This window comes from Phascolarctos cinereus, unplaced genomic scaffold (assembly GCF_003287225.1).
Source record: "Phascolarctos cinereus isolate Bilbo 61053 unplaced genomic scaffold, phaCin_HiC Scaffold_7;HRSCAF=346, whole genome shotgun sequence".
NCBI classification, from domain to species: domain Eukaryota; kingdom Metazoa; phylum Chordata; class Mammalia; order Diprotodontia; family Phascolarctidae; genus Phascolarctos; species Phascolarctos cinereus.
Genome location: NW_027556180.1, coordinates 150,011,794 through 150,024,092, shown reverse-complemented (window position 1 = coordinate 150,024,092; position 12,299 = coordinate 150,011,794). Strand labels below are relative to the sequence as shown.

Here is a 12,299-nt window from a genome sequence, read left to right as displayed (position 1 = left end):
CCACCATGACAAAAGTAGTTTCTTTAAACTATTTCCCCCAAGGACTCAATCTCCAGCACTGAAAATTTTTTTTAAACTTGAAGTCATGCACTTATAATTTCTATTAAAGGCAACTATCCAAATCACTGTGATTTTGAAGAAAATCACTAAATCCTTCAAGGGGAGGGGGCACGAAGAGAGAAGATGGGAAATAAACTTTCTTGGATATAGGTGTATATAAAACAATTCTTTGGCCATGGTAACCCAGAAACAAAACACTTCTTTGCTATGTGATAATATCTGGCACGCAGTACAATAACACAACTCAGAAAAGCTTTTTCTTCATTCCCCAGTTCCAAAAGTTTGGGAAAGAAAGTCCATTCATAGGTAATCAAGATAAAAATTTAGTTCAAATTATATATTGCTGAGGATCGTTTATTTCAGTTCTTCCAGGTAACCAACACGACAAAGCTGTTGACCAAATAGGCAGCAAGTACTTCAATACTAAACTGTCCTTTCTCTGTCCTTTTCAAATTATTAAGAATCTGAGCTTACTGGCCCTAGAATACAGCAAAATCCCCTAAGTTCCCTCATGTGTCACAAAAATGAGAGCACATGGCTCCCTAGAGTCGGAGAAAATTTGCCTCCCCCCCCCATGATACATAAAGCTGGGTAGCTGGCTGCGGACAGTTCTTTAGAAAAGGCAGTCTCTTAAGGAGAATACCAAAGAGAACAAACATCTATTTCTCTCCCCCCCCCCCGCCCCTGGCCTTAGGGAATGGTGAGGACAGGAATAATTAGGAAAATGGGGCTAAAGGAGTCAGAAGAAGAGTGACAGCAGCAGAGAAAGCAAGCCAAGGGGGATGGATAAGGTGCAGAATAAGAGAACAGTAAGTGCCAGGTGGAAAAGAATGAGTGGAAGAGGAGAAATGGGACAGGCAGCAGCTCGGGATTTGGTGGGGGGAGGGGGCAGAGGTGGAGACTAGCCTGGATGGGGGAGGGGAAATCCCATTAGGAGAAAGCGGGAAAGGGGGCATGGGGGGGCATGGGAAAGGTCAAACCGTGCAGGGGGGGAGGGGAAGGGGATGATCCAAGTCGAGTCAGGGTCCAACCTCCCCACCCCCATCGCCAATGGCAGTATTGGGGCTCTCCTCCTGGACTCCACAGACTATGTGCATGCATAACAGCACCCGGGCACCAAGGTGGGGGGCGGGGAGGGGGTAACTGCCAAGGCAGGACAGGACTGGGCAGGGCCGGGGGAGGGGGAAGCCGAGGCCGCCCCATCCCCGGCTGGAAGGGGCAGCGAGGCCGGGATGTAAAGTCCGCGGCGGCCGCGTCGGCTCCAGCTCCCACGTGGGCTGGGCCGGCCCGGCGCTTCTGCTCCGCCTGCCCGGGCCCGGGTCAGGCCGGGCAGGAGGACAGCGGCACTGAGAGGAGCGTGAGATGGAGAAAAGGACCCGGCTGGGGGCCCCCGGGGTGGGGGGCAGCAGCCCGCGGGGCCGGCGATCGGGCCGGGGCTGGGGGCGGGGGGAGCCCGGAAGATCAGGGTCGGGGTGGGGGGGAGGGAGAGGAGAGACTCAGTTACCTCCGCCTGTTTCCGCACCACATTGTCGGGGCTGAGCAGGTTCCCCAGGAGCAGGTAAAACTGTTGCTGCTCGGCCGCCGCCGCCGCTGCCGCCGCCATTGCGCTGAACGTGAGAGAGAGGGAGAGAGGAGGGGGAGAGACACCGAGCCGTGAGGCGGGAGCGCTCGCGGGCGGGGAGGGGGAGGGGACACGAGCTGCCGGCACCGGCACCAGCACCAGCAACAGCAGCAGCAGCAGCCGCGGGAGCGCACCACCAGCACCAGCAGCAGCAGCCGCGGCGGCGCTGGGGCGCGGGAGAGGCGGGGCAAAGGGGGAAGGAGCGGAGGGGCGGGGCCCCGCGACCTCTCACCTCCCGTCCCTCCCACCCCGCGGACACCGCCGCCAGCTTCTCATTGGTCCCGGAGGCTCGAGGCCCAGGCGGCCTTCTTCGCCGGCCCCGCTCTGATTGGCCGCGCATCCTACCGTCCTGCGACGGCGTCACTGGCCGCGCGGGCGGGGCCTAGTCGGGGTGAGGGCTGGGGGCGGGGAGGGAGAGCTTCGCGGTCAGGCGATTGCCTGAGTCGTGCGTCTAGGCATAGCTGGGGCGGCGGAGAGGGGAGTGGGCTCGGTCACTGGTGGCAAGCTCAGGCGCGAGACGCGAAGGAGAAAGGGCGAGCCTCGGCGCCGAGCGCGGTCCACTCATCCCTTCCTCCCTCCTCCCCCACTTCCTCCGGGCCAGGGACTCCCAGGCCTGAGGACCGTAGCGGGTGGAACGTAGCCCTCGACGTGCCCCCTCCTCCGAACCCCGCCCCTAGTTATCCCCTCCTGCGGGAGGTCCCCCAGAGGCTTGCGTGACTCAGGCTCTCCGGACCCAGGAGTGAGTCACGGACTCCCGCCGGGCCTGGCCCGAGATGGCTCCGCGCACCCCCTCCCCTCCGCTTCCTCCTCTCTCCCGCCAAATGTGATCACGTTGCACGCTAGTCCCTCCCCCAGCCCCCCCCGCTGGATCCGCCCCAGGAGCTGCTTTCCACCCTGGCTGATCTATCTGTTCCGGGGATGCTCGGGGACTTCCCCTGCACCTTTCAGTCTAGGGGCGCAGGCCGTGTCAGCCACGGAGTCCCTGGAAAGCTTGAGAACTGCCTCCTTCCTCTAGGGAAAGGGGGGCGGGAGGGGATCCGTTTGCAGGGGCGTGCTAGTGGGGTCCTGGCTAGGCCAGTTATCTGTTAATTTCTGGGACTCCACCCTGTAGGGCGCAGGAAAAGTTGGTGTGTCCTTTCGAAGACCACAGTGGAGAAACTGAGGCAGGAAGAAGTGGACTGAGAGTTATGGGGGATTCAGTACCAAAGGGCCCCGATTTTCATGCCAGTGCTTTGATGCGAGAAAATGTTTCTGCCTTCGCAGGAAACAAGCTGATGAAAAAAGTCGGGGCTGCTTTAAAACAAATTCCCATCAAGAAGGAATGTGATCGAATAAATGAGCCAACATTGATTGAGTGCCTGCCTTATGTGCTGGACTCTGTTGGGGGATAGGGACTGCCCTCGAGGAACTGGAACAATTCAATGGTCATTCAAAAGGAGGGAGGGGATGTAAGTAAAGAGTGATCCCAAATGAAAGGATTTCTCTTAAGACTAATATAATATAATGGCTGCTGGCTTCCTATTTTACTAGGAAGATAAAATGGCTTAAGATGGGAAATTAGGTGAAAGGGTGCGTCTTGGCAGGGATTTGCAGTTGGAAGGCTCGCTTTCCTTTATTTATCATCCCTTAATGATTTTTCTTCTGGAACGGACCTGTGATTCAATGCCATGGGAAATCCCGGTGTGGAAATCCCCTTCACTAGTGGAATTAGGTAGCTCTCTCTAACCTGTTGGTTTTATAATTGTCTGGTGGGGCAATGGGTGGTTTTGTGACTTTTCTCAGGCATATGGGCTTGTATTGATTAGAGTGAACCCTGTCTTCCTGACTCCAAGGTTCGCCCTGTAGACCCACTAGGCTCTTTCATTTCTGTAATCACTAAGCATGTAGAACTAGTTTTAAAGAAATAATTATTGAATACTTTAACTCTTTCTCTTACCCTTTAAGGATTCTGAAAGTTTTATAATCGAATTGTAGAGAAAAACGACCATAGTAAGATTTAACTGCCTGGTGGCGTCCTATCTGCTATGGTGGTTATATAGCCTGAATTTTCCAGGGCACCCCTGATTTCAAGAAAAGTATATTTTAAATCAGATTTTGAAAATGGAATATCATTTGTCAGAATGTACCAATTTTTATTTTGAAAGTTATAGGCATTCTAGAGTGGAACCCTGTACAGGGTCTTGTTTGTGTCTCTGAAAATGTTTATACTTTTTCTTGAGGTGGATAATTATTCCCTTATTGAGTTCATCAAACAATGAGATCCTTTCCATTAATTCTGGCTGTGATTACTTATTTTGTTTACTTGTGAGAGTAGGTAAGGTAGAGTTAGTGTTCTGTGGGGGATTCTGCACTCAAAAATTAACTTTTAAATTCCCTGAAACTTGAAAATCATGTAGTGAAATTTGGGCAGTGAGAAAATGTTGACATTGAATAAAATGAGCTGCTTAGAAAGCTTGCCCAGTTACATAGTGGCGGTTGTGTTGCATTCTAACATCAGTAGGACATTAGTTTTTGAAGTAGAAATGGTGGGAAGATCAGCATTTAGTTTCACTTGCATATGAATTTCAAATATTGTTTAATCATGACCATGAATATTGGCTAATAAACTTGATAAACAATATGTTTATATGTTAAAGAATAAAGACAGTTCCTTTTTCATAATCTGATACAATCATTTAGAATCTTCAAAAAAGAAGAGGGTTTTTTTGTATAAAGGGTGTTTTCATCAACATTTTTTAAAAAATCAATTTTCAGATTAGGCGGTGTCACCTACTGGTAAACTGTGAAATCACAAACTAACCCTATTTAACCCTACTTGGTAAATATTTAACTTAAAACAGCAGGAAAGAAATTTCTTAGATTATAAGTATGAAAGAATGGGATTCCTAAGCATAGTAGAAAATCATGTGACTTTAACAAATGGCAGATTTAGTGAGAGAGAGGGTGACTGACAGGGGAGAGATATCAGGAAAGTCCAGAACACACTCTTCCAATGGGTGTAACAACCCGGCTAATCGTAATATTAATATTTATATAGCCAATTTGCACAGTTATGTTCAAGCACTTTACAATTTATTTAAAATGCTAATGGGCTTAACTGATTTCTTAAATTAATCCTTATCGCACCGAAATTCTCAATTTATTTTATTGGACATTTTCCCCACTTTAGGAGTGCATTACAGATTTTATATAAAGATAGTCAATGGGAAAATAGGCTTCACTTTTATAGAAATTTTTATTTGCAATCAACTATGCAGATAAAAATTTTTAATAAAATAAGGACTACTTGGATTCTTAAAGCAAGTGACTTTGTAAAATACTTTGTTATATGTATCACATATACATATGAATATATATGTATGTCATAGGTACATATGAATACTTGATGAAACCCCCTTGACTCACATGCTAATATTAAACATCAGGCTAGTTTCTATGTAAACTCAAATAAAAGAAAATCTCCCTTCTATGATTTGGAATGTGAAGACTGATTATGGAGGATGTTTTGGGTTACTCTGACTATTTTACAGTCTCTGAGAAGTTTTAGACATTAACCTCTCCTGGGACATTAAGTGTGACAATCATATGCATTTCCACATTTTCCTTCCTTGAATATTCCCCTCCTAACCCCACTCCGCCCCCATTCTGAGTAAGAAAACAGCACACAGAACACAATCAATGCTCACATACAACTGATATTAGGCACTAAAATCTTTGTTGACTATATAAATAAAGGATTCTCCTTCCTTCTGGGCAATAGTTTTGAACTGTTTAAGAGCAGTTTCAAAGATGTGAATTGTACTAAATTAAGGTTTGTTGGAAATAAATGGTAAGTAGTTTGCTAATTACAACTTTTGCAAGTTGAAAAAAAAATCTAACCTGAGGTATAGTTGTGAATGAGACAACCAGGGAACACGCCAACATGGGGGTAAATTTGTGCCCTAAGATTTACTGATGTAAGGGGAAAATTATTTTAATAAATTGATTTATTGCTCTTATGCAACATAGCATGTGACTCAGATTTAACATGATGTATTAAATTCACTCCATAGCTGTAGGTGGTTCTTTATTTTAGAACCCTGTTCTATGGGCTTATAGACTATTTAATACATATCAAGCCTCCAAATGTGGCAGAGTTAATGCTGATTCTGTACATGAGTTTTCCTGTAAGTAGTAATGATATGCCAAACTTATACAAATGATGAAAGAAGGTAAATGAATTTTTTAGGTGTTAGGACCCTTACAGGGCTGTTTTTGTTAATAGATTCTGATAAAGGTGCTTGGAATGCTCTACACCTAAAGATTGTCTCACTGTTAATCTAAATTTAGCATGTTTACTTTTTCCAATGATATAATCCTACATAGTTTGGAATTCTTTACCTTATGGCAGTTTATCCTTATGTTTCCAGTTATGACTTGAATTTCAGGGGATTGGAGACATGGTACTATACTTCCTGAGCTGAGTTCCTTGCTTAGGAATTCCCTCCTCCTGGTTTGACATAGACAGATTTGTTGATCTTTAGAAGACAAGATCCACAGGTTTGACCATGTCAAATAAACTCGTATTGGTTAAATATAATAACTGATAGGGCTGGAGCAGGTCGAAGAATGAGTATCTTTTTATTATTGGATTCTAATGTTGATTTTTTTTTCATTTAAATGTAATAGATCAATTTTAAACCTTTGATTTGTGGCTTCATCTGAAGTAAAAATAACTATATTAAGCAGGGTTCAGATTTGGAAGATTTTTCCCAGAGAAAGAAAGCAGACCCAGTGCTAAATTATGAAATTTTTGTGCTCTTTTCTATATATTTAGGATTATTCAGACTATATAGATAATAGAATTAGGACCCTACTTTTTCTAGGCATTCCTGAGCCAGGATTATTTTTAAAGATTCAGAGATGACTCATTCATCATATTTTTCCTCTTCATTTAGTCAGATTATAGCAGCAACTAGGTTATTGTTTAGATAGTGACACACAAAATTTTTCTCTCTTATGGAGGCATAAAGTATTATTGTGACATCAAGCCTTCCTACACTATTTCCTGTGGTTGGTGTAACAAATATATTACAGGTCCATAGAAAATGAAGACTCAAAATAAGTCATCCTCTTTAATTCCACCCACCCAATGTCTCTTTCTGAGCTAGGGCATTAGTATTCATATTAATGAAGCCACAAAGTGGTGATCCAGTAGTATTGTCTATAGTATAGTATTAAATAAAACTTTAGACATACTCTCTTTCCATTTCTCTTTTGCATCTCTGGATCCAGAGATTTCTTTTTAAAATTCAAAGAATACATTAATGATGAAGTTGATGAACTTTCCCTTATCCAATTGGAAGAACATTGGTATGAAATAATATAAATTAGAAAACAAAATAAATAAAATTGCATTAAGACAGCTGTTGGTACTCTTAAAATTTTGCTTTGTTTTTTAACCAAAGCAGTAAGATCTATTGACTAAGAAAACAATATTAAATTACCTGTTCAGCAACCCATACATACTTGATCTATCTATCTATCTATCTATCTATCTATCTATCTATCTATCTATCTATCTAAAACCCTTACTTACAAATATTATTATGCTACCATGGATTAAAATAATCACTTAAAGGCCTTATCAAAAATGAATATGCAAAAATATTCTCTCAGCTTATGAATATATATGTCTGATTACTTACTTTTGTTCATATTTAATCTTTGTTCTGTTCCCTTCCCCCCTGAGGACTAATCTGAAGAAAGAAGGGCCTATATTGTGCTTAAAATAAGTTAAACTGTGAGGTATCATGGAGTCATTGGATAGGTAGCAAGCTGGTCTTGGAGTCGGCACAGTTCAAATCTTGCTTCCAACACATACTGTGTGATCTTGGGTGACTAATTTAATCTGTCAGTGTCCTAGACAACTTTTTAACACTATAAATTTTAGAGAAGGTGCTGATTTGATTGGTAGACATTTCCCACCAGGGGCTTCCTACAATGATGAATCTATGGATCTGCCTCCCCTACCTCCCCCATCAAATGAAATTTTATTTTTATTATTGATTAGCTTCCTAAGGTGGCAGAGTATCAATCAACATGCTGTCCCCAATACCACATGTAATATCTCTACAAATCATTGGTTAAGAGAAATTTGATCTTTATGTCAACAATTTGAAACATAACTCTTTAGAAAGAGAAGTGTGTAGGAAATCTTGCTTTAAAGTTACTTAGATTTCATGCAATGGGACTGACAATGGCAAGTAGGTCACTTAATTTCTCCGGTCCTTGACCATGCTTGTACAATGAGGATAAATAGTATGTGAGAATAATAGCTCATATTTACATATATTACCTATTTGATCTTCATACAATCACTCTGGGGATGGGTGTTATCTTCCCATTTTAGAGATGAAGAAACCTAGTTCCAGAGACATTAAGTGACTTGGCCCAGAGTTACATAGCTATTCTGAGGCAGAATACGTACACATATATAAATGTATATTCCTAACATGAACTGATCTTCTGATTCAACAAACATTTAAGTGCCATTTACTATGTGGAGAGCACTAGCTATTGGGAGTGATATAAGATTAAAAAATACTTATTCCCTAATGGAATAACATGCTAGAAAACTTCAGTTTTACCACTGACTTTTTTTTTCTTGAACAAGATATTTGATCACTCTATGGCTCTGATTATTCCCCTATAAAATAAAAAAAAATATTTTCCCTCTTACTGACTGCTCTGAAAATTATGAAGATGCTTTTTATGTCCTCTGCAATGCTGGAAAGAAAGGACTACAATTAAGAGTAATTTCTAATAAGAACACTGAGGAGTTCAAAGAGACTATTTTGAAGTACTTCAGGAAATTGAGGCATTTGACCAACAGACTGGCTTTTAAAATGCTTTTTCTTAGGCTTATTTAGAAGTGTGGTCAGAAAATTCAGATGGCTTTGAGCATCTTCTGAATTGTAAATGGAATGGACAAAACTTCGGACCTTCAGACTTGGAACTGACACCCCAGTATTCATCTTGTTCAACTCATTACTGAAAAAGAATTTTCTCTATAGAATGCCTGACAAGTAGCTATGCAGCCTTTGTTTGATAACATCCAACAAAAAAGCACTAGCTTCTAAGGCATTCCATTCCACTTACAGGTAACTATAAGTGTTAGTGAGTTTTCCTTGACAAAAAGCCTAAATTTGCTTTAGCAACTTCCAACTACTTACATTTGCGGGGGGAGGTGAGGCATAGGAATTTTTTGCAATATACATGAGAAATAAAAGAACATCAGTATTACTGAAGGTGTTGAGGAAAGAATTAAACCAAAATCTGACCCTTATTGTCTTACCTGGGTGATTCAAGGATCCTGTTCACGGAAAACAGCTGTGTGCATACATTGGTCCTGGAAAGGTTTTTCACCTGAACCACCTATATGCAAAAACAAACAAACAAAAACAACCCACAAACATTTGTACAAATCATACAATCTATATCTTTTGTTAAATCTCCCAAACATTTTTATCGAAATTCTAATTTTCATGATACTTTCTCCAATGTATTATTAGATTCCTAAGCTCATTTACACAACTTACTGTAAAAGAGAAGTGAAAAATGATGAGTCTTCATTCAAGACTTGTTTTATAGTTAGCAAGTTCACTGAATCAATTCCTTCTCTTCTTCTAAGGTGCCTACAGTATGACTCTTGGGAGGCAAAGTCTGTAAAAATAAAGGACTCTTAAGGGGCAAAAAAGTCTGCTGGATTTCTCATAGGCTTTCCCTCCTATTACTTCCCAACTTTTTATTGGACATGGAGTAAAAACTTACATTCTATTTTGTCTGTAAGTTTTGAAGATTGGACATACTTATAGTAGTCAAAGCTGTTCTCTTCACTGTGGTTGCTCCTGTAATGGTATGTCATTAATCCCACAGTTCCGACCCTCACTAGGTCAGGCAGGTCACCATGGATACGTTTGTCTGCACTTGTGACCCATGACAGATAAAGCAGCAGCTGCTGGACCTCACTCATGGCACATTTCATCCTGTCTACCAATACTACCATACAAGCTGTACTGGCCAAAATCTAAACTGCCCTTGCATAGACATTGTGGCCTCCCAGGTGTCCCAAAGGTTCATGGTAGTGGAAGGAGACCCTTAGATTCAGAATGTGCAACTCTACAGCCCATAAGAGGGGTTGAAACAGAATATAAGTTAAGTTTATGTAATTTCCAAGCACAGTCTAGTCCACTATTATCTTCAATTCTGGGCCTAGCTCATTTGCTCACTTGCAGTGTCTCTCTCTCTCTATATATATATAGCTCACTCGATGGGTTGCTTGTCTAAATGCATTTCATAATCTGGGACATATGTACTCTTCATATGTCTGTTTTTTTCCAGTATGAATCTAGTATTAGTAAGACAAACTCTTTCCAGCCAACTTTTTTTTCTCACTAAAGATGAACCACATGTGTATTGCACCCGCTAGATGCAGTAAGTACAATGTCATCTGCAAACAGCATCTGATGAATCTTACCATCCATAAGAGATCCTTATTCTACTTAAACTCTACAGAACATTCTCCATGATGTTGGAGAACACCTTCGGTGGGTATATATCTCATTGACAAATTAATGATTTGATCTTCAATCAATCTATAAGCATTTGTTAAATTCCTTGAGATGGGGGTGGTGAACCTACAGCCTCGAGGCCACATGTGGCCCTCTAGGTCCTCAAGTGTGGCCCTTTGATTGAATCCAAACTTCACAGACCTTGGGGCCACAGGTCCTCATCTCTGTCATAGCGGCACTGTGCTAGGTGCTAGGGACCCAAAGAAAAACACAAAAACAGTCCATCTCCTCAAAGAGCTTACAGTTTATTAGGGAAGAAAAATATACATATAAGCTACATACAAAAAATACAAGCTGATTTGGAGCGGGGGAAGGCACTAGCAGCTGGGGGATCAGGCATCATGTAAAAGATAGTACTTGAGCTGAGCTTTAAAGGAAGTGATTCTAAGAAGCAGAAGGGAGTTCATGCTAGGGAAGGGGGACATCCAGGGCAAAGGCACAGGGATAGGCGATGGATTGTAGTGTGTGAGGCATTGGAAGAAGACTGGTATGTCTAAACTGAAGAATAGATAAAAGAAAGTAAAACACAATAATCAAAGATCAAGGTGAAGTTGTGAAGATCTTTAAATGCCAAATTGGATCCTAGAGTTTTTAGGGAGCCAGGGAGTTTACTGAATAAGGGAGGGACATGGTTAGACTTGTGCTTTAGAAAAATCACTTTAGTGCTATGGAGGAAGGGTTGGAAAGGGGAGAGAGGAGTCAAGGAGACTAATTAGGAGGCCATGTTGCAATAGTTCAGGTGAGAGGTGATGACAGACAGAATGAAGATGGTGGGTGAAAGGGGATGGGTGGGAGACATGCTATGGAAGTAGAATTGATAAGACTTGTTAATTGATTGGATATGTGGGGATAGGATTACCCTGAGATTAAGAACTTCTGTATATCTAGAAAGAGAAATGGGGAGGGGGGGCAGCTAGGTGGTACAGTGGGTAGAACTCTCTTGGACTCAGGAGGACCTGAGTTCAAATCCAGCCTCAGACACTTGACACCTAGCTGTGTGACCCTGGGCAAGTCACTTAACCCCAATTGCCTACTTAAATTTAAAAAAGCAAAAAACCAAAACAAAACAAAAGAGAAATAGGGAAGTTCAGAAGAAATGGAGTTGGGGCTAGGGATAAGGTAATGATTCTCTTTTAGACACGTTGAGTTTAAAATGCCAACAGAACATGCAGTTTGAAATGTCCACTAAGCAGTTGGCAATGAGGAACTGGAACTCAGAATAGATCCTAGGAGTGAATATATAGATATAGGAGTCATCTTCATAGAGAAGGGAGCTGATGTGGTTAACTCCTTCCCTGCAGGTCTCCCCAGTCCTTAAAAACAAAACAAAATAGGAATGGCTGAACAAGCTGTGGTATATGAATGTAATGGAATACTATTGTTCCATAAGAAATGATGAGCAGGCAGATTTCAGAAAAACCTGGAAAGATTTACATGAACTAATGCTGAGTGAAGTGAGTGGAACCAGGAGACCATTGTACACACTAACAGTAACATTGTGCAATGATCAATCAGCAATATGATTCCAAAAGACTCAGGATGGAAAATGCTATCCACATCCAGAGAAAGAACTATGGAGTCTGAATGCAGATCGAAGCATGCTGTTTTCTCTCTCTTTTTCTTTCGCATGGTTTTCCCCTTTTGTTCTGATTCTTCTTTCACAACATGATTAATGTGGAAATATATTTAATATAATTGTAGATGTACATATGTGTGTATATATATATATCTCAGATTTCATGCTGTCTTGGGGTGGAGAGGGAGGGGGGAAAATTTAGAACTCAAAATCTTATAAAAGTGAATGTTGATAACTAAAAACAAATTAATTAAAATTAAAAAACCTTCACTCAACTTTACTATTCCCTGAAGCTATTCTCTAATGTTTCTCCTCTCTTTTACCATCAAACTCCTAGAAAAAGTGATCTACTCTAGTTGTCTTTACTTCCTCTCCTCTTACTCACTTCTCAACCCTGGTTTATGACCTCATAACAACTGACAGTGTTCTT

At 41.8% G+C, this 12,299-nt stretch overlaps 1 protein-coding gene across 3 annotated transcripts in view; it reads right to left on the bottom strand.

The window, feature by feature from the left end:
• IPO5 (importin 5) overlaps positions 1 to 9,585 on the bottom strand; it is a 61,327-nt gene extending 51,742 nt beyond the window's left edge. Inside the window, exons 1-4 of one of the 3 annotated variants that reach the window (XM_020964009.2) lie at positions 9,494 to 9,580; positions 9,262 to 9,385; positions 9,018 to 9,097; positions 1,565 to 1,667 (exon numbers count right to left, since the gene is read on the bottom strand). In XM_020964009.2, the coding sequence (XP_020819668.1) occupies positions 1,565 to 1,663 (99 nt within the window). In that variant the 5' untranslated portion in view covers positions 1,664 to 1,667; positions 9,018 to 9,097; positions 9,262 to 9,385; positions 9,494 to 9,580. Of the gene's footprint in view, positions 1 to 1,564; positions 1,758 to 9,017; positions 9,098 to 9,261; positions 9,386 to 9,493 lie in introns of those variants that run through there. The other 2 variants (XM_020964010.2, XM_020964012.2) reach the window with 2 other exon arrangements.
• Positions 9,586 to 12,299: the final 2,714 nt, after the last annotated feature.